Source organism: Petromyzon marinus, chromosome 32 (assembly GCF_048934315.1).
Source record: "Petromyzon marinus isolate PM22_M1 ecotype Great Lakes invasive population chromosome 32, UKy_Petmar_22M1.pri1.0, whole genome shotgun sequence".
Lineage (NCBI taxonomy): Eukaryota > Metazoa > Chordata > Hyperoartia > Petromyzontiformes > Petromyzontidae > Petromyzon > Petromyzon marinus.
Window position 1 is genome coordinate 10,181,249 of NC_133698.1, and position 25,714 is coordinate 10,206,962.

Genomic DNA, 25,714 nt, shown 5'->3' on the forward strand with positions numbered 1-25,714 from the left:
ACGTGGGGGGGGGGCTGCACGCGGTGGAAGAATTAAGACGGGCGGAGGCTGCGAGAGGTTGTAGCGCCACCTTGTGGCTCGGATGTGCCGATCCACAAAGTGATATCTGTGTGTGTCAATGTCGTGAAAACGATAAGCCAGTGGGGGGGGTGGGGGGGTCTGGTAAACCTGGGGGTGCGCGCCATCTCGTGGGGGTGCGAGATGCCCTTTCTGGGGGGGTGGGAGACATGGACAGATTTTTTATTTAAATATATATTTTTTAGAAGGTAAATCGTCGAAAACACATTATGCATGGGCGCGTAAGTGCAACTTACTTTGTTTCATAAAACCCTACGTGTATTTTATTCATTAACATTATACGTGTTTTTTTTTGTTGTTTAACGATTGCGAACCAAATCTGCAGGAAAGGTTACGGAACTGATCGATAATCGACGATATGCACTCGACCGACTGCCGCCTGCTTGATTAAGCAAGCGACTGCATTGTGAATCACCGAGTGAAGTTTAAGGGAACGGTATCAGAAGATGAATTTATATTGGACGAATCCGATGAGCTATGAAGCTCTTTTTTTCACAGACGTCCAGTAGGAGCACAGGGTCAGAACGTCACAACAACAAACAATAAAAAAACGATAGGAGTGTAAAGTCTAGGAAAGGTAAATACATCACGACTTAAAAGCTTTCGTGACTGCAGGAATTCATATTCCTCGGGTCTTTCGGTAAAGCCACGTAGATAGAAATATAATAATAAAAAAATAACACGACTCTTCGATCATAACACATTTTTTTCCTGCCTCAGCTGCTCTCTCGCTATATTTTTTCACCTGATGACGATTGCTCGTGTTGCGATCGAAACGTCGTGATATTTTTATTATTTTTCTATCTACGTGTCTTTACCAAAAGACCCAACGAATATGTAAATACATCACTTGAAGAAATTTACAAAGAAAACTAAACTATATATAATCCATCGTTTTTTTGGGTTAGATCGCTTAAATATATAAATGTGTCATTAACCCCCCAGCCAGAAAGCGAGGTTGTGTCACAAACAAAACGTGCTAATTCGTTACTAGTACAGCAACACCGGTGTTGGAGAACAAAACCACAACATTTACAATCCGAGTACGACGTTTCGCCACTAGTCAGTCGACAGCCAAATTTGTGGAGAAATCCTCTCGTTTCGTTCCATCAATATATTTATGCGTTCTAACCTCCACAAAAAAAACTATATTATGGATATTCGTCACGAAAGCCTATGCGTTCAACTATATATTTTTTTATCTTACCAGGTAAAGCCCACTGAAATATTAGCTTATTTTTCAGAAGCGACCTGGCCACAAATGATAGCTCAACGAAGTGGCTTATCAAGCGCAAATTTACAGCAGCCAAATACTCTAAACGCGTGTTGCTGATTCGAAGTATGGAGGGCAAAACTGTAGGGACCCGGAGGACAATCCACGCGACCGCACGGAGAGACACAAGCAAACCCCAAATACACAGCAGGCGTCTCTGGGTCGGGATCGAACCCACGACCTCTTGCATACCAGGCGAGGCGGTTAACATCTCCTAGACACCGTGACGGGGCGAGTGAAGTTCACCACGCTATCAGCAACGATAGAGGCAGGGGAGGCGCGACTTGCCCACCGCGCGAGTGGAGTGAATCAGCGAGTGAAGTTCCCAGCAACGTTCACCACGGTAGTAGCAGCGATAGGGAGGCGACTGTTCACCGGGTGAGTGAGCGAGCGCCGGATTCAGCAATCCAGCCGTTTGTTGATCGAGTCAAGTTGACTCAGGGGAGAGTGTGCGAATTCCAACTTTGACAACATTGGGTTTTACTCGCACACCGGCAAGCCATTGGAGCAATGCCAAGTTTGTACACACAAGACGCAAACCGCTCCGTCGATCATTTGCAATCAATCTTTTATTCAAGTATTTTGAAAGATTTGTGTTTTTTCCTCTCTCGCTCGTCTTTTTTTATTTTTTTTATTTTTTTGGGGTATTTAACTGTGCTGCAGGCTTTCGTAATATATTTAAATACGTTAACGATCAGAAACAAATCTAGAAATAAATACGTTTCCCCCACCCCCAACATTTTGAACGAACATTCGTTTCAGAAATTGCACAACACAGAGATATTTTAAATTTAGCTCATCTCTTTCTTTTGGAGGAACTCAAAAAACCTTCCCCACCGCTCCCCGCACCCCCCCCACCCCCCCCCCCCCTTTGCCTCCATCCGACTTAAACATTTGCTAAATGTGCAACTTGGCAAAACATTTGCCGTTTTCCAAAAAAATAATAACACACATTTTGCAAAAGCCTTAAAAAAAAAATAAAAGCATTTATTCCAAATAAGGCAACTTTCCTTTTGAACCCTTGGGCTATCGTGCAACTACAACGCACACACACAGCTACAGAACGACGTTGAGTACATCTACCTCTCGCCGCCAGTCGGACGCATGCCCCCCCCCAAAAACCCACCGAGAACCACCACCCACTCACCCGGCAAGCAGCACAGCAAGCTGTGTGCGCCGAGTCATATTTCTATAAAGATGTTCCACTCATCCTCATCCGAACCCCCCCCCCCCCACCCGGTGAGTCGGACGCATACGCGACGTTTGTCCTGCAACGGCGGCAACGTCGTTTAAAACAAAAAAATATTTATTTTTTTCCCCAATTTTTCGCCTTTCAAATTTTTTCTTGTAAATAATGGCACCGTCTTTTCCGGTTAACCCATACGAGGGGGGGGGGGGGGAGGACGTGCCATAATGCATCTATTCATCTGTGCCTTAAAAAAATAAACTTTACACATCTCCAAAATGCTTGGTCTCAAAAAAAAAACCCGTACATTATATATTATTTCTTGGCCATGAGCTGCGCTACTACTCTACAAACCAGAACAAGTTCAAGCTCTTGTTGCGAGAGGAACCGCAGAGCCGTCGTGTAACGAAAAACGCGTTCTCACGAAACACAACACGTGCCATCAATATTGACAATATCATTATTATTGTTAAGCACACCGAGGTCAAGTGCTGCCCGTGCAGGCAGGCAAGTCTGGCACGGGGCATTCGAGGTGTTCGCGGTTGTCTCTAAACTGCATAGGTTAAGTATAGATCCCCCTTGCGGGGGGGGGGGGGGGGAAACACACACAAGGCAGAAGAGTGGTAAGCAGTCTCCTTATGGCAGGGCAGAGCTAAACCAGCCGGCGAGGGATTATCTAAAAAGATGACCTTCAGGGCGTATAAACGCGCCACGCTTGCAGCACACGTAACTCCACTGCTGGACGAACGCCTCCTGAAAGCCGGGTCCCCCTCTCATGAGGGTTGTTGTATTGACCATACTTCACCAGGCTTGCCGGTCTGGGGTTTGTGAAGGGGAGGTTCGGGAAAGGTGGAGGAGGTGGTGGGGGGGGGTGTTGGGGGAGAGGCCCAGGACCGGTTGAGATATCGATCGCCACATCGATGTTGGCCGTGGCCGGGATTCGAACGGGAGTCGCCGAGTGAGTAACGGAGCGTGCTAACCACTGCGCCACCCACCCCCCCCACCACCGTCACCCACACACACGTAAAAAAAAAACCATTCCAAAAACACGAACCTGCTCTGGTCCCCCAGGCCAACAACGGCCGAGCCGTACGCAGCGGCTACTACGTGGCGTCACGTGGAAATGCCAGGTGACTTGGGCGTGCAGAAACTGTCGACAACGAGCAAACGTCAAGACGAAAAAAGTGAACCCGTGGCTGCAAAAAAACCCGCAACGGGCGACGGACAGCGCCCCGGCGACAACAGCGGACCAACCATCGGCCCGTGGCGAATTTTCGCTGCGAATCCCGGGGCCGGCGGGCGGAGCCGTAGTAGCAGCGGCCGTCGCTTGTGGTCGGAAACACCGCGGCTCCCCCGTGTGGAGAGTTGCAGCAAGCGGACGGGTTGGTTGGGGAGAGGGGCCCGAGAGCGATCGTGGCCCACGAGGGGCATTAACAAACTTAAAGATGAAATTTTAGCTTAAACGAGGAAAAAAAAAAAAACCACGAACACATTCGAATTTAGCCGACCGCAATTGTCGCGGGAGGCGATCGTTGACCGACGCCGTGCTTTCACATGCTCGGCGGCGGCGGCGGTCAACCTTAACCCCGAACCCGACCTCTTGCGCTCTCGGCTGGCGTCGTTTGGTAAAAAAAGAAACAAGCAGGCCGCCAACCGCGGCGTCACGGGGCAGCGTTGGGTTGGGGGGGGGGGTGGGTTTACCGTCGTACGTTTACAAAACTGCGCTAGGGACAATAAAAAAAACACTCATTGATTCGATAAAGCCCGATTTGAATCATCGGGCAGTGACGACTCCAACAACCGATAAGGCGACGTGTGAGATATTACAAAAAAAACACAAACTTAAATCCCGCCCCGTGAATGGAAAAAAAAAAAATCGATCGGTTGCATCACATGGCCACCGACACGACCCGCTGCTGCTGCCCCCCTATAGCCGTGCCACGGTGCAGGCCGAAGCCTGGCGGTGGAATGGTGGCGATGATGGCGGCACGGTTGGGACCTCTCCTAATCTTGCCGTCAGAGGGCGACGTCGCGTTGGCGATGAAAGAAGGGCCCAGGAAGTGGCCCGAGTGTGGCGACATCGTCGTCGGTGCCGCCACCCTGGCCGGCAAGGCGCCGGAAGTCGCAGCAGCAGCAGCAGCAGCAGCGCCGCCGGCCCCCGCCACCCTGGCTCCAGCCCTCATGACGGTGGGCGGACGCCTCCGCCGCGCCGGGTAGGACGAAGGGTGCGCGGGGGGCCACATGTAGAGCGGGTGGTACACCAGTTCGGCGACCTGGGCGCGGACAGAGAGGACAGAGAGGACAGAGAGGACGACAGAGGACAGAGAGGACGACAGAGGACAGAGAGGACAGAGAGGACAGAGAGGACAGAGAGGGAGCCGTCAGCGGTGGGGATTGACGGACTGACCGATCAGGGGAGATGCAACGCGACGGGATGGAGGGGAGGTGATGAAGGGCGGACGTCGGCAACCGAGCGAGCGAGCGAGCGACTTGACGAGCGGGTGTGGTCGGGCGCGAGAGCGAATGAGCGAGCGGCGTGGCGCGAGCGGGTTGAGAGCGAGCGGGTTGAGAGCGAGCGGGTTGAGAGCGAGCGGGTTGAGAGCGAGCGGGTTGAGAGTGAGCGGGTTGAGAGCGAGCGGGTTGAGAGCGAGCGGGTTGAGAGCGAGCGGGTTGAGAGCGAGCGGGTTGAGAGCGAGCGGGTTGAGAGCGAGCGGGTTGAGAGCGAGCTGGTTGAGAGCGAGCTGGTTGAGAGTGAGCTGGTTGAGAGCGAGCGGGTTGAGAGCGAGCGGGTTGAGAGCGAGCGGGTTGAGAGCGAGCGGGTTGAGAGCGAGCGGGTTGAGAGCGAGCGGGTTGAGAGCGAGCGGGTTGAGAGCGAGCGGGTTGAGAGCGAGCTGGTTGAGAGCGAGCGGGTTGAGAGCGAGCGGGTTGAGAGCGAGCGGGTTGAGAGCGAGCGGGTTGAGAGCGAGCGGGTTGAGAGCGAGCGGGTTGAGAGCGAGCGCCGTGCCGCGTGGGCCGTGACCGCGCCCTCACCTGGTAGTGCGCCGCCACCGTTGCCGCGGGGTGCTGGAAATGAACCGAAGTCGGCGCGAGGGCAGCGACGCCGTGCGGGGCGGCCGCGGCGAGCGTCACCGGCGCGGCGTACCTCGCCGCGGCGCCGCCGCTCGCCGCCGTCGCCGGCCACGGCCGCCGCGACGGCCCCGCCGCGGCGGCCCCCCCCCCCTCCTCCTCCTCGTCCGACGACGGCGTGGACGACGACGTCGACGACGAAGACGACGACGACGACGACGGCGGTGGCGGCTGCGGCCAGAGCGAGGAGATGGCCGAGTCGGTGCGGAGGGCCTCGTCCTCCCGCTCGTCGCCGTGGCCCAGGGCGGCCATCGCTCGCGCCGCGTCGTCGCGGTCGGCCGCCGTGTCGAAGCGCGCCACCGTGAAGGCGTGGTTCTTCTCCCCGTACCTGCGCAAGGCGGAGGAGGGGGGGGGGGGAGACGACGCATTGGGGAGGGATCTGGCGGCGTGCGAGCGGAGCGGTCAAAATGCTACGGCGGTGCTCCCGCCCCCCACCACCCCCGCCCCCCACCACCCCCGCCCCCCCCCACCACCCACCACCCCCACCCACCCCTCACCACCCCCACCCCCCACCACACACCACCCCCACCCACCCCCCACCACCCCCACCCCCACCACACACAGACACGTTGCTCTCAAGTTACGCTCTACCAGCGAACCGGGAAACGTCGAGTGGGGAGCATTAAAAGCCGTCGTTGTTGTTGTTGTCGTGCGTACTTGGTGCCCGCGTGTTGTTGTTGTTGTTGCTGCTGCTGCGCGTGGGGGGGGGGTGAGAGGAGAACGACGAGAGGGAGGAGGAGGGGGGGAGGCGATGGGAGTCACGAGAAGGGGGTATGGGGGAGTCCCTAGGAGGTGTCGTTAGGCTGACGCAAGAGCGACGGGCTGGGGTGCAACAGCGGCTGCACCCCGCAACCACGTCTCGTCGGGTGTGTGTTTGTATCGGGCAAGGGTTGTGAGCGGGCGCCACTTAAGGCCGCTGTGAGATGGATGCAAGTGTGAAAGGTGGGGGTGGGTGGAGCATTGTGTACACGTGCGTTCGCACATCACCGCAGACTCGCACATAGAAACGAAGACAAAGACCGGCCGGTGTAGCCTTCACGGACTGCTGGGGCAAGTGCACTTATTTTGACCGGCAAGGCGCACCAAGGGGTGGGTGGCCAGCACCACGCCCGGCCGCCTTTGTCTCCCTAGTGGCGATGTTTACACACCGCACCACGTACTAATTTGAGGCCGAGTCGACCTCGGGGAGGCCCAGCAAGGGTATGGGTGTGGCCACAACCACACCAGGCCATGACCGATGTTCAAAGATCGTACCAGATACTGTACAGTATTAAATTAAGGCCGAGTCAACCTAGAGGATGCACCAGAACCAAGCGCAGATAGACCACGCCATTCATGTCAAGTCATGCACTTGACCGATTGCAGGGCATTGAGGAAACTATTTAGAGCACACTATTACCATAAACCACGTACACACATACACGCCAACAACTGCCAGTTCGCCACTAAATGGCGGTGACATCACCACGGCGCTCGTGCCAGGCTAGGTGCACTCCCGAGGCCATGCGAAATGTCTAAGGTTCGGTTGTAGCAAGTCATGGGACAGACCCGGGTGCCACGGGTGGAACGAGATACACGCTCGCACAATAAAAAAGACAAAGATCTCCCGTAAAGCCATGACAGTCTGTAGGAGCAAGTGCTGTTCGGGAGCACCGATGAAGGCCGCCAAGGCGCGCGAGGGGGGTGGTGGGTAGCCAGCACCACGCCCTGCCGATGTTTACACACCGCAGCAGGAATGTGTGTACCTTGAACTTCTTTCGCACCGTACGAAGCCAAAACGCGCTAAATCAGAGGTGTGTGGGGGAGGGGGGAAGGAAAACAAACTAAAACTCGACCTAGCGGACACCAAGGATCACTTCAGATCCAAGTCACCGGCGTTGGCCGCGAGCGGGAATCGAACTCGGGTCGCCGGGTTCCGTCGTGCGACGCAAGGCCAACACGTACGCCGACATTTAGCCCAGTTCAATTCAGCCGCCAGGATGTAAGGGTGGTGTGATGGAACAACACAACCAGGTAACGTTCGTCTCCCCAGGGCTGATGTTTACACACCGTACCAGATGCGGGGGGGGGGGGGTTGGGGCGGTGTGTGTTGGAGGAGACACAGGGCGAGAGTTCGGGTATCGCCGGCTACCGATGTTGGCCGCGTCTGGGAATCGAACGCGGATGCCGGGTTTCCCCGACCGTAAAAACACACGCGCAACGTACACTAACACACACACACGCGCGGAAGCACAGAAACACACGACGCATGAAGACCCCCGTATATAGCCTTTAGCGCGGACTGTTAGGCTTAATGAGGCCGGCACGGCACACGAGGGGGTGGGTGGCCAGCACCACACCCGGCCGCCGCCTTTGTCTCCCCAGTCTACACAACCGCACCGCTCACCACCTCCTTCGAGGCCGAGTTGACCTAGACACACGAACACTTACACACACACACCACACACGTGTTTTCGACCAATTCAACAGAAGCACTCGAACCGTGAGCACCGCCAAGTCCCCCCCCCCCTCCCCCGCCGCCACGCAACTCCTCGGCAATGCGGCGGCGGCGGCGGTGACTCACGTCGGGTCGCTCGACTTCCCGTACCTCGCTCGCTCGTCGCTCTCCAGCTTCCCGGGTTTTCGGAACAGGCCTGAGTCATCCCCACGGAGGCCTCGGTGGCTCGCTAACCTCGCCCCCACCCCACTCCCACACGCGTCCAAAGACAAATATCCCCCCCCCCCCCCCCCCCCCCGTGTAGCCTCAACAGAGTGTTGGGGCGAGCAGCGCCTTTGAAGGCCGGCGCGGGCACACGAGGGGGTGGGTGGCCACAGCGCCCCGCCCCCGGCCGCCTTTGTCTCCCCGAGCGGCGATGTTTACACACCGCACCAGGTACTTATTTGAGGCCGAGTCGACCTAGCGGGAGGCCTAGGACCACTGCAGAAAATCGCCCACCTGGTGTTGGTGGCTGTGAGCAGGAATCGAACCCGGGTCGCCGGGGGTTCGTAAGCACACAAAGGCGAAAGATCCCCCCCCCCCCCCATCGCAAGTGCTGTTAGCGAACGCCTGAGCACACAAAGGCAAATATCCCCGTATAGATTTTAACAGACTGTCCCGGGGCAAGTGCTGTGAGGGTGTAGCCCCTATGAAAGCCGACACTGTACACGAGGGGGTGTTGGTGGTCAGCACCACGCGCCCGGCACACAAAACACCTATCCACAGACAGACAAAGATCCCCCCCGTGTAGCCTTAACAGACCCTTGGGGCAAGTGCTGTTAGCGAGCACCTATGAAGGCCGGCACGGCACACGAGGGGGTTGGTGGCCAGCACCACGACCGGCCGCCTGTCCCCTTAGTGACGATGTTTACACATCGCACCCGATACTCATTTGAGGCCGAGTCGATCGAGGGGAGGCCCAGAATCAGTTCAGATAATCGTCAGTGGTGTTGGCCATGAGGGGTAATTGAACTCGGGTTGCCGGGTTCGTAGCGCAGCGCTCCCCACAAAACAAAGATCCCCCATATAGCCTTAACAGACCGTAGGGGCAAGTGCTGTTAGCGAGCACCTATGAAGGCCGGAACGGTACATGAGGGGGTGGGTGGCCAGCACCACGCCCGACCGCCTTTGTTTCCCTAGTAACAAGGTTTACACACCGCACCACATACTCATTTGAGGCCGAGTCGACCTACGGGAGGGCCCAGGATCGGTCGAGATATTCGTCGCTGGCGTCGGCCGTGAGCGGGAATCGAACTGGAGCCGCCGGGTTCGTAGCGCAGCGCTAAAAACCGCCACACCACCGCTCCCCGGACAGGCACGCACAGGCACGAGATCTGCACCAGCTGGACCACCCGCCCAGGCGCCGGGGGGGGGACTCTCTCACCTGCAGCACACCTCACAGGGGTCCACCCACAGCGTGAGCTCCCGCGGCAGGCACAGGTCAACGAGGCGCAGACCGCTGTCCCGGCAGGCCGCCACCAGCACCGGGTCGGCCCTCTGCGTCGCGTTCACGCGGATGCACCTTGCGCAAAGCACAACGGCAAACTGTTAAAACTCGAAGAACTCAACTTTGCATTTGTCGCCAGGTAAGGTGGCCCGCCGAGCCTTTTTCAGAAGCGACCTGCGCACCACAAATGATAGCTCGAGGAAGTTGGCTTATTATCGCGTGGAAATGTAAAGCATCAGTCAGACACTTTATCTGTTAAACTCCACAGGGTGCACACAGCACGGATGAAGGCCTCCTTCATCCATGGCCCGTATAGCCTCGCACAGATGATTTCAGCCTCACACAGATGATTCAGAATACTTCACATCGTCGCGGTAGAGGGTGGTGGTCCTTTAGTTATTTAATTTTTACACGCTTTAATTTAACTCACTGTCTGTTGTTGTATCCTCAAATCTTGTAACTCAATTTTAACCCACTTCCCAATGTGGTATCGACTGCAAACTTGGTATACTTATGTCATACTGATGACAATATTATATTCTATCATAAAAAATATATATATTTTTTTAAACATTATTTTTATATGTTAGGTTTCGGCTTGGGTCTAATTGTCCATGCTCAACTGACGTTGGCTGTAATTGGCCACGGGCCCCTTACGTTGTGACAAGCTTCGGGGCCACTTCTTGGAGTCGTGGAGTTATTCCATTAGTAGCACATTTCAAAAAAGCGTGTTTTTAAAAAAGTTTTTTTTTAATATTACTTATTTACTACCAGGTAAGGCACCCATGAGCCTACATAGTGCTCTTCTTTTAGAAGAGACCCAGCTATCACAAACGATAGCTAAACGAGGCGGCGGCTTATTAGCGCGTGGAAATGAATAGCAGCCAAATAGTCTGAACGCACGCCGATTCTAAATGTGGAGGAGAACCGGAGAAAAATCTACACGACCACGGGGAGAACACGCAAACTCGAAATATACAGCAGGCGTTAGGGTCGGGATCAAAACCACGACCTCCTGTATACCAGGCGAGGTAGTTAACATCTCGACAACACAGACTGTTAGGGCAAGTGCTGTTTGGCGAGTCGCAGCACCGACGAAATCCGGCAGCGTCACACGAGGGGGGTGGGTGGGCAGCACCACGCTCGGTCGCCTTTGTCTCCCCAGTGGTGACGTTTATTACACACTGCACAAGGCACTCATTTGAGGCCGAGTCGACCTAGGGGAAGGGCCCACGACCGGTTCAGATAACCGTCACTTGGTTGTTAGCCGTGAGTGGGAATAAAAGTGGCGTACAAATGTACACACACACACACACGTGCACATGCGTACAAGATACGAGGAAATGGCGCATGTGACGAGCAAGCGGGGGGCAGGCGAAGGAGGAAGCCCGAGCAACTGATGCAACAACGGACCTTTGAACACGATGCAAGTCTATGGGTCTGTACAGTGAGGGGAAAAAAGTATTTGATCCTCTGCTGATTTTGTACGTTTGCCCACTGACTAAGAAATGATCAGTCTATAATTTTAATGGTAGGTTTATTTGAACAGTGAGAGAGAATGACAACAAAAAATCCAGAAAAACGCATGTCAAAAATTGATTTGCATTTTAATGAAGGAAATAAGTATTTGACCCCCTCTCAATGAGAAACATTTCTTGCTCCAGGTGTCTTTTATACAGGTAACGAGCTGAGATTAGGAGCACACTCTTAAAGGGAGTGCTCCTAATCTCAGCTCATTACCTGTATAAAAGACACCTGTCCACAGAAGCAATCAATCAATCAGATTCCAAACTCTCCACCATGGCCAAGACCAAAGAGCTCTACAAGGATGTCAGGGACAAGATTGTAGACCTACACAAGACTGGAATGGGCTACAAGACCATTGCCAAGCAGCTTGGTGAGAAGGTGACAACAGTTGCTGCGATTATTACGCAAATGGAAGAAACACAAAAGAACTGTCAATCTCCCTCAGCCTGGGGCTCCATGCAAGATCTCACCTCGTGGAGTTGCAATGATCATGAGAACGGTGAGGAATCAGCCCAGAACTACACGGGAGGATCTTGTCAATGATCTCAAGGCAGCTGGGACCATAGTCACCAAGAAAACAATTGGTAACACACTACGCCATGAAGGACTGAAATCCTGCAGCGCCCGCAAGGTCCCCCTGCTCAAGAAAGCACATATACATGCCCGTCTGAAGTTTGCCAATGAACATCTGAATGATTCAGAGGACAACTGGGTGAAAGTGTTGTGGTCAGATGAGACCAAAATGGAGCTCTTTGGCATCAACTCAACTCGTCGTGTTTGGAGGAGGAGGAATGCTGCCTATGACCCCAAGAACACCATCCCCACCATCAAACATGGAGGTGGAAACATTATGCTTTGGGGGTGTTTTTCTGCTAAGGAGACAGGACAACTTCACCGCATCAAAGGGACGATGGACGGGGCCATGTATCGTCAAATCTTGGGTGAGAACCTCCTTCCCTCAGCCAGGGCATTGAAAATGGGTCGTGGATGGATATTCCAGCATGACAATGACCCAAAACACACGGCCAAAGGCAACAAAGAAGTGGCTCAAGAAGAAGCACATTAAGGTCCTGGAGTGGCCTAGCCGGTCTCCAGACCTTAATCCCATAGAAAATCTGTGGAGGGAGCTGAAGGTTCGAGTTGCCAAACGTCAGCTTCGAAACATTAATGACTTGGAGAAGATCTGTGAAGAGTGGGACAAAATCCCTCCTGAGATGTGTGTAAACCTGGTGGCCAACTACAAGAAACGTCTGACTTCTGTGATTGCCAACAAGGGTTTTGCCACCAAGTACTAAGTCATGTTTTGCAGAGGGGTCAAATACTTATTTCCCTCATTAAAATGCAAATCAATTTATAACATTTTTGACATGCGTTTTTCTGGATTTTTTTGTTGTTATTCTGTCTCTCACTGTTCAAATAAACCTAGCATTAAAATTATAGACTGATCATTTCTTTGTCAGTGGGCAAACGTACAAAAGCAGCAGTGGATCAAATACTTTTTTCCCTCACTGTATATGTTGGTGTGTGAAGGTGTATGTAAATCTATGTAGGCATCCATCTACATACGTGTGAAATGGCAAAGCACCTGTAGGCTTTTGTACACGTACTGACGCACACATTTACACAACATAAACAAATATCCCCCCAAAACCCCACCCCCCATAGCCTTAACAGACTGTAGGGGCAAGTGTTGTTAGCGAGCACCTGTGAAGGCCGGCCCGGTACACGAGGGGGTGGGTGGCCAGCACCATGCCCGGCCGCCTTTGTCTCCCTAGTGGCGATGTTTACACACCGCACCAGGTACTCATTTGAGGCCAAGTCGACCGAGGGGAGGCCCAGGACCGGTTCAGATAATCGTCACTAGTGGTGGCCGTGAGCGGGAATTCAACTCCGGTCGCCGTGCTCATGGGTTGGTGAGTGCACGGGTGAGTGGACTGCATAAGTGGGCAAGTGAGTGCGTGTGTGAGTGGGTGCGTGTGTGAGTGCGTGCGTGTGTGAGTGAGTGCGTGTGTGAGTGGGCAAGTGAGTGCGTGTGAGTGCGTGTGTGAGTGAGTGCGTGTGTGAGTAAGTGCGTGTGTGAGTGGGCAAGTGAGTGCGTGTGTGAGTGAGTGCGTGTGTGAGTGCGTGCGTGCGTGAGTGAGTGAGTGCGTGTGTGTGAGTGCGTGAGTGAGTGGGCAAGTGAGGTGAGTGCGTGTGTGAGTGAGTGCGTGTGTGAGTGAGTGAGTGGGCAAGTGAGTGTGTGTGTGTGAGTGGGCAAGTGAGTGCGTGTGTGAGTGAGTGCGTGTGTGAGTGCGTGAGTGAGTGGGCAAGTGAGTGCGTGTGTGAGTGCGTGCGTGTGTGAGTGAGTGGGCAAGTGAGTGTGTGTGTGTGAGTGGGCAAGTGGAGTGTGTGGGCGAGCCAGTGGGCGTTTGGGTGAGCAAGTGGGCGAGCGAGGGGAGTTTGTGTGCGAGTGGTTCAATGTGTGGGTGAGTGAATGCGCGAGCGAGCGCGTGTGTGGGTGGGCGAGTGAGCGAGCGAGCAGGCGAGCGAGCGAGCGAGCGAGCGGATCCTCACCTGTACGCCTGCCCTCGGCTCGGCCGCTCGGGGTACCAGTGGTCGCGGAAGCGCTGGGCAAGCCGTGCGCCCAGCGCCCGCCCAAACCGCTCGGCATCTCCGTACACCAGTCGCTCGCTGCGCCCCGCCAGGCGGCTCATGAGGCACACGGCCGCCCCGATCTCCTCCTTCATCGCTCGGTCGCCGCTCCCTCCTCCTCCTCCTCAACGTCGTCCTCTCCGCCGCTCCGTCCGTCCGTCGCTAGCAACAACCGCCGACGTTTCGCTGCCGCAGACTCTTCCCGCGCGGTTTCTCCCGGCGTTGGTCGCGCCGCTGTAGTGCCGACTGGGGGGGTGGGTGGTGGGGGAGAAGGTCACACACGGTGCAGCGTCGGGAACGGTCGGCCGATGTAAACACCTGTGTGTTGTCAACACAGGTCTCCTGCCCGTTGTTGCGAAGGGAGCAATTCATTCCGTTCGTCACACCGCCCTCACCATCAGCTGGCACCCAGTGACGGGTCAATGGCTAATGTTCGACTCGCATCTCCCGACCCGCGACGTTTCTTTGCTCGCGACCCCGGTCACCGCCGCCTGGGTGGGTGGCCGGCCGAGTTGGGTGGCTAAGGGGGTGGGGGGGGGGTGAGGGGGTGGCTGAGGGGGTGGGTGAGCGAGCGGCCACCGCCCCCCCCCGCTTCCTCCACCCACCACCTCGTGAGTCACACATAGCAATGTTACATTTCCCAAACTAGCAGCTGCCAGCCGAGCGATTATTGTTCAAACGGTCGGAAGATTATTGCATAAGTGTGGGGCGGGCGGATGAGGGGGGGGGAGGGGGGTGAGTGCGAATGCCATCGCCCCAGAGTCACGAGGTCAGGTGAACGCCGGGAGGGGTACGCGATGTCCTTTTGTTGCGTGCGAGCTCGAGCGAGCCTGCATGAGCCCGTGCCCGCATTACCTCCGTGCGCGCCCTACACCCCGCCTGCCTGCCTCGCAAGCACGCCGGCCGCGTCTCTGCCCATCCCACAAGCGATGTCCGTCCGTCCGTCCGTCCGCCCGCCCGCACGCATCCCCCGCGCGCGTCTCTACGTCATTGCCGTCGGCGTGTCTCCGTAGGTTCAGTCAAACGTTTGATTTTACTTTACCAGGCAAGGCCCCACCGCCGGGCTATGCAGCTCTATTTCAGAAGCGCCCTGGCTGCCCGCAAAATTGCGTTGCTCAACGAAGTGGCTCATCGACGTGTGGAAATGTACGGCAGCCAAATACTCTAAACGGATGTTTCTAAACGCGGAGGGGAAAAACCAGAGGAACTGGAGAAAAATCCACGTGACCGCGAGAGGACATGCAAACTCCAAATAAAGGAGGTGTCGGGGTCAGAATCGAACCCACGACCTCCTGTATATCAGACGAGGTAGTTGACATCTTCGCCACCGCTGCACCAGTCGTGTCTCCGCACCTCTGATTAGCACGGTTATCTCTGTACGGTCCGCGAAAGGTGTTCAACATACACGCATCCCATCTCTCCGTCTTTCCGCGTCCCATATCGGTCTCGCGTCTACCTCTGCCTCATTATCCGCGTGCATCTCTGTAGCGTGTCTCCGTTTCCGTGCCCAACCAGCGAGTCTCTCTCCGTGTTTCTGCGCGCGTGTTCCACGAGTTCCATTACTCCGTCTCTTATACCGCCGGTCTCGAGTCCCACCGCAGTCCCCCTCTCCGTGCGCCTCAATTGTCTCCGCGTCCATCTCCCCATCGTTTGCGGTGGTGCGGGAGCGGTGGAAGGGTAACAAACTTAAGGGCAAAAAAAGCAAGTTCTAAAGAAACGAGTTTTAAATTCTAGACGGCGATTAAAAAGTGCTAGGCTCCAGTGGCTTCATAATATCGGAAAGGAGGAGCGCGTTCCAGACGGCCGCAGAAGCGCATCTGAACATTGTGGTAGGGGTTATTTTTGTTCTGGTCATCGGTGAGCCACCCACCCGCCCCTCCTCCTCCTCCTTCGCCTCAACCGGCCCCATCCCCCAGTGGCAACCATCAAAAGTTTAACACATTGGCATTCGTAAAAAATAATGCAAATTAAGTCTAATTGTTACCCCGATCTTAACCCGTATGCGTGTTTGTGTGGGGGTGGAGGTGGGCCGCGAGGGGTAGGATTAAGACGTATCTGCATTTAAAATCGAAGTTAATGTTTGCATGCGTGCGGGGCTTCTTTCGCAAACGGTGGCTTGGCCGAACCGTACGAATCGGGGGTGCGTGGGGGAAGGTCAACACAAGCACAAAGACACAAAAAGCAGTTCTCTGAAAGAAATGAGTTTATGTGGCGATCCATTGTGGGGAGGCCTTCATCCATGCTGTGTGGACCTTGTGAAGTTTAATAGATAAAGTATATGTGGCTGCTGATGTGATAAGCCAACATCGTTGAGCTATTATTTGTGGTGGCCAGGTCACTTCTGAATAAGAGTTACAGAGGGCTCAGTGGGCCTTACCTGGTAACTTCCTCACCCACTCACCACCTCACCCACCCAACCACTCACTACCTCACCCACTAACTACCTCACCCACTCACTACCTCACCCACTAACTACCTCACCCACCCAACCACTCACCCACTCACCACCTCACCCACTCACCACCTCACCCACTCACCACCTCACCCACTCACCACGTCACCCACTCACCACCTCACCCACCCAGTTGTCTGACCCTCCCCCACGCTGGTTGCCGTGCGTGTGGATTTGAAACCCTGATCCGGTTCTGACACATCGCTCGCACCGCTGATAAGCCGTGGATTTGATATGAGGGTCCAAGGTAAAACAACCCACCTACAGCGTCGTAGCGAACGTAGAGAGTTCACCGAATGCTTCAGATGTCTCTAAACTCCCCGGGTGAACCCCGCGTCAAAACTTCGCTCGTTAATTCTAGATTTGAAGCTTTCTGTGACTGCAAGGATCCATACTCTTTGGTTCTATTCGGTAAAGTCACGTAGGTAAAAAATAAAATGACTAAAAAAATTATCACGACGTTTCGGCCACAACACAAGTGCCCTTCATTATCACCTGATGAAGGCCACTTGTGTTGTGGCCGAAACGTCGTGAGAATTTTTTTGTTATTTTATATTTTTTTTTACCTACGTGACTTTACCGAATAGAACCAAAGACCTCGCCCGTTACTTTGTAAAGTTTTCGGCGAAACTTTAAGAAGAACCGGGCGAACGCGGAGAAAGCCCCAGATATCACTCGAAGCCGCAGGTCGAACTGCGGCGGGCTTGGACATCCGTGCAACAAAGAAAGCAAGTGAGCTTTAACAGCTCATCGGGATTTCCTTCGGCGATTAAACAAAGATTTCTGAACTCGACAAAAGTCGCCGTTTGCACGAGCGGGCCATGCGCGCTCAAACCCGCAGATTTCCCACCGCTCCAGCCAAAGCAAAAAAAAACGCTTCTAAAGTAGCTTACACAGGGAGACGGAAGAATCAGACAAATACACAGGGAGACGGAAGAATCAGACAAATACACAGCGAGACACAAGAATCAGACAAATACACAGCGAGACACAAGAACAGACAAATACACAGGGAGACACAAGAACAGACAAATACACAGGGAGACACAAGAACAGACAAATACACAGGGAGACACAAGAACAGACAAATACACAGGGAGACACAAGAACAGACAAATACACAGGGAGACACAAGAACAGACAAATACACAGGGAGACACAAGAACAGACAAATACACAGAGAGACACAAGAACAGACAAATACACAGGGAGACGGAAGAATCAGACAAATACACAGCGAGACACAAGAATCAGACAAATACACAGGGAGACACAAGAATCAGACAAATACACAGGGAGACACAAGAACAGACAAATACACAGGGAGACGGAAGAATCAGACAAATACACAGAGAGACACAAGAACAAATACACAGGGAGACGGAAGAATCAGACGAATACACAGGGAGACACAAGAACAAATACACAGGGAGACGCAAGAATCAGACAAATACACAGGGAGACACAAGAACAGACAAATACACAGGGAGACACAAGAACAGACAAATACACAGAGAGACACAAGAATCAGACAAATACACAGAGAGACACAAGAACAAATACACAGGGAGACGGAAGAATCAGACGAATACACAGGGAGACACAAGAACAAATACACAGGGAGACGCAAGAATCAGACGAATACACAGAGAGACACAAGAACAAATACACAGGGAGACGGAAGAATCAGACAAATACACAGGGAGACGGAAGAATCAGACGAATACACAGAGAGACACAAGAACAAATACACAGGGAGACGCAAGAATCAGACAAATACACAGGGAGACGGAAGAATCAGACGAATACACAGGGAGACGGAAGAATCAGACGAATACACAGGGAGACACAAGAACAGACAAATACACAGGGAGACACAAGAATCAGACAAATACACAGAGAGACACAAGAACAAATACACAGGGAGACGCAAGAATCAGACAAATACACAGGGAGACACAAGAATCAGACAAATACACAGGGAGACACAAGAACAGACAAATACACAGAGAGACACAAGAATCAGACAAATACACAGAGAGACACAAGAATCAGACAAATACACAGGGAGACACAAGAACAAATACACAGGGAGACGCAAGAATCAGACAAATACACAGGGAGACGCAGGAACAGACGAATACACAGGGAGACGGAAGAATCAGACAAATACACAGGGAGACACAAGAATCAGACAAATACACAGAGAGACACAAGAACAAATACACAGAGAGACACAAGAACAGACAAATACACAGGGAGACACAAGAACAAATACACAGAGAGACACAAGAACAGACAAATACACAGGGAGACACAAGAACAAATACACAGGGAGACGCAAGAACAAGACAACATACACAGGGAGACACAAGAATCAGACAGAGGGGGTGCAAGCAATCCCGAAGCAGCAAGCCACGCGGGAGGGGGGCAGGCTCAATCCACTGCTGGATGAGTGCCTCCCGACCCAACAAAAGTAAATTAAAAAACCCCCCCACCGCGCCACTAAGGCACGGAACTTGTCCCCGCGAAGTGAGCCACACGAGTAGTAATAATGATCATAATAATAGTCCATGGAGTACCACCTGTACACACGAAGAGCCGATTCCATCGCTCCATCTCCGCTGTGGAGGTAGCGTTTTAATTTTCCACCCCCCGCTCCACAACAACAACAACAACGAACGCTTCTAACCGCGTGAATAATACTAATAGACGAATAATAATGAGGGCTAATCGTGGTGTTAGGGCGCGAGCCATTGGGCGTCTTGTATAAAACACGTGGCGCGACTTTTTGCGCGATACACATCACGCGCGGGCGAATTGTTGAAACACAACAACCGCCGTTTTAAACAACAACAATTACACGTTTAAAAAAACAAAACATTATAGTCACATTTGTTGTGTGTTTTTTTTTGTAGCGTTTAGTTGTTTTCACGGAAGGTATATCATCAGGTGGAGTGCAGAGCGAGTGATAATAGATACAGGAAGGAGGCTGCTTACGTTCAAGATGAAGTAGCCTTTGGCTGGAACTCAGAAAATAAAATAAGCCACGTGCTTCCCCCCCCACTCCTTTTATATGCCCACACTTCCGTGACGTCACGGGCAGATCGCGATCGGCCACGCCCTCGCGGTAAATTGGGCCAATCGTGGGGCGGATTATCGACGATGGGCGGTAAAGTCTCGCGACGGGTACCTCCCCCCCCATTCCTCTCCCGCCTCACCCCCCGCCCCCCACGCTGGACACGTCATTGCATCCGTTCCACTCACACCTTATATGGACCGCTGGCCCAGGATTGGTCAAATGCGACAAGCCCACTTTTCAATCCCTCTCTGTGTGTGTGTATCTTTCTGAGTTTGTTTAAACATCGCCACGAGGGAGGCAAAGGCGGCCGGGCGTGGTGCTGGCCACCCCCCCCCCCCCCCCTCGTGTGCCGTGCCGGCCTTCATAGGTGCCCGTTAACACACTTGCCCCTAAATAATGTTAAGGCTATACAGGGGGTCTTTGTCTTTGTTAACATCTTTTGAGTCTCTATGCCTTTGTTTTCATAGAGACTCAGAGAGATACACACAGACTCATGTATCTCTATGAGTCTGTGTGTATCTCCCTGAGTCTCTATGTATCTCTATGTGTGTATCTTTTGAGTCTCTATGCATCTCTATGAGTCTGTGTGTATCTCTCTGAGTCTCTGTATCTCTATGAGTCTGTGTGTATCTCCCTGAGGCTATATGCATCTCTATGAGTCTGTGTGTATCTCTCTGAGTCTCTATGTATCTCTATGAATCTGTGTGTATCTCTCTGAGTCTCTATGCATCTCGATGAGTCTGTGTGTATCTCGCTGAGTCTCTATGCATCTCTATGAGTCTGCATATCTCTCTGAGTCTCTATGTATCTCTATGAGTCTGTGTGTATCTCTCTGAGTCTCTATGTATCTCTATGAGTCTGTGTGTATCTCCCCGAGTCTCTATGTATCTCTATGAGTCTGTGTGTATCTCTCTGAGTCTCTATGCATCTCTATGAGTCTGTGCGTATCTCTCTGAGTCTCTGTGCATCTCTATGAGTCTGTGCGTATCTCTCTGAGTCTCTATGTATCTCTATGAGTCTGTGTGTATCTCTGAGTATCTTTGCATCTCTGAGTATGTGCGTATCTCTCTGAGTCTCTATGCATCTCTATGAGTCTGTGTATCTCTCTGAGTCTCTATGTATCTCTATGAGTCTGTGTATCTCTCTGAGTCTCTATGCATCTCTATGAGTCTGTGTATCTCTCTGAGTCTCTATCTATCTCTATGAGTCTGTGCGTATCCCTCTGAGTATCTATGTATCTCTATGAGTCTGTGTGTATCTCTCTGAGTCTCTATGTATCTCTTTGAGTCTGTGTGTATCTCCCTGAGTCTCTATGCATCTCGATGAATCTGTGTGTATCTCGCTGAGTCTCTATGCATCTCTATGAGTCTGTGCGTATCTCTCTGAGTCTCTATGCATCTCTATGAATCTGTGTGTATCTCTCTGAGTCTCTATGTATCTCTGTGAGTCTGTGTGTATCTCTCTGAGTCTCTATGCATCTCTATGAGTCTGTGCGTATCTCTCTGAGTCTCTATGCATCTCTATGAGTCTGTGTGTATCTCTCTGAGTCTCTATGCATCTCTATGAGTCTGTGTGTATCTCTCCGAGTCTCGATGTATCTCTATGAGTCTGTGTATCTCTCTGAGTCTCTATGATAGTTTAGTGGATTAAGTTTGCGAGCCAGATGGTCAGGATTGGGCAAACCTCAGATAAAAATAATGAAATATAATTTGTCTATCTACGTGACTTTACCGAAAGACCCAAAGAATAATAACATAGTTAAGAATCACAGTGAAGATACAACAAAAATACAATAAAAAATAACACTAAAATTAACATTTGTTTTACTAAGCCTTTTAACAATAACACTAACATACTTAAAAATAATTGTTAAAAGACAACATATATACTATTAAAATAATTACATGTATTATTAATTAATCAATGGTCCTAATACTCAATCTATTGTCTCAGTGTCCAATCAGGCTGCTATTATTATTCATTTTTACCAGCGCATGTTTTTGTTGCATGTTCACCACAAGTACGTGTGGTTAATGCAGACACGATTCCTTGCAAAAAGTGTTTGAACATCTTAACACAACTGGTTAATTGCCAGAAAGGGTAAACCCTATTCTTACGCTATTATTATTATTCAAATTTGTCGTGAGAATTTTTATTGTTTGATTCTCATTATTTTATTATTTCCCTTCTACGTGACTTTACCGAACGAACCAAGAATATGAATCCCTGCAGTCACGAAAGCTTTAAATCGAAATTATTATTCAATTTAAAACACCCAAAGCCACCAACTGAACGCCATGAGAAAAATGTTTGCAATTTAAATCGGTCACTTGAACGTATGTATGTTGAACCTCTTTCGCACCATACGTAGCCAACCGTGCTAATCCGAGGTACGGGGAGAGGGCTATAGTTAAATGTGTACGTATGTTAAACTTCTTTCGCACCATACGTAGCCATCCGTTCCAATCGGAGGTGCGCTTTGTATGGTATGTTGAACTTCTTTCGCACCGTACGTAGCCAACCGTGCTAATCTGTGGTGCGGGAACGCCATCGATCTGGTCGAGGGCTACGGAAGGTGAACATTTCCCTTCAGAACGATAAAAAAAATGTTGATTCAATAAAATATCGCGCATAAACAGATAGAGTTCCTTTTTCTTCGATCTGCTAAGGAGATTTTTCATTTAGTGAGCGCATTAAAGAGCTTCGTGGAGTGAGTTACCTGGTAGGAATAACAAGTTACATCAAGACTATTCAAGGCCCTGGCGCATTGGTAGGATTTATTTTACAACGGTGAAAAAGAGCTTCATAGCTCATCGGATTTCTCCAGGATAAATACAGATTATGATTCTTTGTCTTCACCCCCCCCCCCATATTCTTTGCACGAGATAAAAGTGCACGAGTATGGAAAGGTAAGCAAATCAGGAAAAACTAAAACATAAATTTTTTTTTTTACGAGGTAAGGCCCCGCTGAGCAGTGTAGCTCTTTATTTTTCAGAAGCGGTCTGGCCACAAATAATAATAGCTCAACGAAGTGACTTATCATCGTGTGGACATTTATAGCAGCAGCCAAAATAATGATCGAAATCATCTAAAACGCGTGTTTCTTCATGTGGAGGGGAAAAAGATCGGAGGACTCGGAGAACCAATAGGAATGGGACCACGGGGAGAATATGCAAATGTAGAGCAGGCGTCAGGGTCGGGGTCAAACCCACGACCTCCCTGAACACCAGGCGATGAAGATTGAAAACCAATTTCTTTAGGACGGTGTTTTGTGTTTAGTTTGTTGTCCTTCCCTCGCACCTCGGATAAGCGCGGTTCACTTCGTACGGTGCGAAAGACGCTCAAGCATGAGTACATACATAAGAGAATCAGGGAAAGAAGTTCAACAGACAACCAATTGTCGAGTTCCCTGCAAAGTGATTGTAATTGTATCGCCTTCCAGCAAGATCATGGGCTGAGTCAACCCCACAACCCAGGATATTTATATTTTAAAGAAAGTGTTACTGATGAATCTGTTCTTTCTCTCTTTAACTCTATATATGGACATTATTTCCTGGGTACAGAATGTCCCGAGATCTCTGATATTTGGCAGTAGACCAGAACTGCGAACGGGGACGTAAATTTGGAAGCAAGTTGGTAGCATTTATTTATATTTGCACCAGGCTAATACTATATTTTCTGGCTGGATGAACTGCGTGGATTCCTGTCTGGCTGGGCATATCAACCGAATTGTGATTAAACTGCGGCCGCGCAAGGGGTAGCGAGTTTATGGTCTGAGCCCGTGGCGCGGCGTCATTTGACCATACTTCACCACCCTGGTCCCTGCCGGTTGGAGGGGAAGGAAGAACCGGTTGAGATTAAACTCGCCACTGATAATGTTGGCAGTAGCCGGAAATCAAACTCAGGCACGCCGAGTTGAGAGGGCAGTGACCTGGCTGTGAGCTCATTATTAAACTCGTCTTCTCCTGTACAGGGACTCCTCTATTTACGAACACTCGACTTACGAACTTTCAGAGATACGAACAAACCTGGTCCGTATGACCGAGGGTCGTAAATTCAACTGCTGCGCAATATATGGAGGTTGTGGCATCTACATCTGCGGAACGTGAAGAACCAGTGGCATTTACACCTACAGGAGATTATGCAACACTTAAAGCCATTCCCCGTGTTTCGTGTGCAACGTGTTTGGAATCGACATGAGTAAAGATGGACTTGCGAACAAATCGACGTACGAACAACCCTCTGGAAGCTTACTCGTTCGTAAGTAGAGGTGTCTCTGGATCAGGGAGCTGGAGAGTTGATAGGCGTGGAGACGCAGAGTCGTTGGAGACGTTTGGAACTCGAGGCTAGGAGACGCCCACACGCTCAGAGAGACAGAGAGACGGAGACACACAGAGGAAAAAAATGAAAGGGACGCGGAGATACAATGGGGGGGGGGGGGGGGGGAGAGACAAAGACCCCCCGTGTAGCCTTAGCAGACTCTTGGGGCAAGTACTATTAGCGAGCACCTATGAAGGCCGGCAAGGCACACGAAGGGGGGGGGGAGGCCAGCACCACACCAAGTTGCCTTTGTATCCCCAGTGGCGATGTTTAGCCACGGCACCAGGTACTCATTTGAGGCTGAGTCGAGCTAGGGGAGGCCCGGGACCGGTTCAGATAATCATAACTGGTGTTGGTGGCTGTGAGACGGAATGGAACTCGGGCCCCCGGGTTCGTAGCGCAGCGCGCTAACCACTGCGCCACCGCTCCGCCAAAAGAGACACAGAGACACAGACCGACAGAGGCAGACACAGACACAGGGAGGGAGAGGGAGCGACGCACAGAGAGACTCTAAGGCAATCGCCACGTGCAGCCTATTTAACTTATTGCATTCTCATGCAGGCCAGGTTCAGAGAGATAAATACATGTTATAGAAGAAACACATTGTTCATGCAAGTGTACGTGTGTACACGTGTCCCACGTGTGTGTGTGTACATGCGTTCCACGTGACGTAGGATAGTGTGAATCAGCACGTCACGTGGGACGTGTTTAACAATCATCGAGCGCGTGCACCGTGTAAACAATTATTTTGTATTTGAAAGATGGAGCGTGGTGGTGTTGGGGGGCGGGGGTAACCATTGCGAGTGAGGATTTGAAGGACTGTGGAGTGGACGTGCTCATTGACGTCAGTGTCCCCACCTCCTCGGCCTCTTCGTTCACTTCTTTCTCTCTCTGTCCCTCAACACTACCCATAAACTAAACACTACCCATAGACTCAGCACTGCCCATAGAGTCAACACAACCCGTAGACTCAACACTACCCATAGACTCAAACACTACCCATAGACTCAACACTGCACATAGACTCAACACTACCCATAGACTCAACACTACCCATAGACTCAACACTACTCCTAGACTCAACACTACCAATAGACTCAACACTGCACCATAAACTCAACACTGCCCATAGACTCAACACTGCCCATAGACTCAACACTGCCCATAGACTCAACACTGCCCATAGACTCAACACTGCCCACAGACTCAAAACTGCCCATAGACTCAACGCTACCCATAGACTCAACACTGCCCATAGACTCAACACTGCCCATAGACTCAATACTACCCATAGACTCAACACTGCCCACAGACTCAAAACTGCCCATAGACTCAACACTACCCATAGACTCAACACTGCCCATAGACTCAACACTGCCCATAGACTCAACACTACCCATAGACTCAATACTACCCATAGACTCAACACTACCCATAGACTCAACACTGCCCATAGACTCAACACTGCCCATAGACTCAACACTACCCATAGACTCAATACTACCCATAGACTCAACACTGCCCATAGACTCAACACTACCCATAGACTCAACACTACCCATAGACTCAACACTGCCCATAGACTCAACACTGCACATAGACTCAGCACTGCCCATATACTCAACACTGCCCATAGACTCAACACTGCCCATATACTCAACACTGCCCATAGACTCAACACTGCCCATAGACTCAACACTACCCATAGACTCAACACTACCCATAGACTCACCACTGCACCATAGACTCAACACTGTCCACAGACTCAACACTGCCCACAGACTCAACACTGCCCATAGACTTGGCACTGCCCATAGGCTCAGCACTGCCCATAGACTCAACACTGCACCATAGACTCAACACTGCCCATAGACTCAACACTACCCATAGACTCAACACTGCCCATAGACTCAACACTGCCCATAGACTCAACACTAACCATTGACTCAATACTACCCATAGACTCAACACTGCCCATAGACTCAACACTGCCCATAAACTCAACACTGCCCATAGACTCAACACTGCCCATAGACTCAACACTGCCCATAGACTCAACACTACCCATAGACTCAACACTGCCCATAGACTCAACACTGCCCATAGACTCAACACT

General features: G+C 51.6%; 1 protein-coding gene across 2 annotated transcripts; it reads right to left on the reverse strand.

The window, feature by feature from the left end:
- Positions 1 to 1,902: 1,902 nt before the first annotated feature.
- LOC142929632 (uncharacterized) lies at positions 1,903 to 23,694 on the reverse strand. 2 transcript variants are annotated; one of them, XM_076071275.1, is made up of 5 exons: positions 23,533 to 23,694; positions 13,667 to 13,990; positions 9,524 to 9,661; positions 5,568 to 5,991; positions 1,903 to 4,810 (listed from the first exon to the last, which is right to left on the reverse strand). In XM_076071275.1, exons 2-5 carry the CDS (start codon positions 13,837 to 13,839, stop codon positions 4,427 to 4,429), a joined length of 1,119 nt encoding a protein of 372 aa, XP_075927390.1. In that variant the 5' UTR covers positions 13,840 to 13,990; positions 23,533 to 23,694; the 3' UTR covers positions 1,903 to 4,426. The 2 variants fall into 2 exon arrangements, with proteins under 2 accessions (XP_075927390.1, XP_075927389.1); XM_076071274.1 differs by lacking the exon at positions 23,533 to 23,694 and adding an exon at positions 19,197 to 19,264.
- Between the last annotated feature and the right edge of the window lie 2,020 nt (positions 23,695 to 25,714).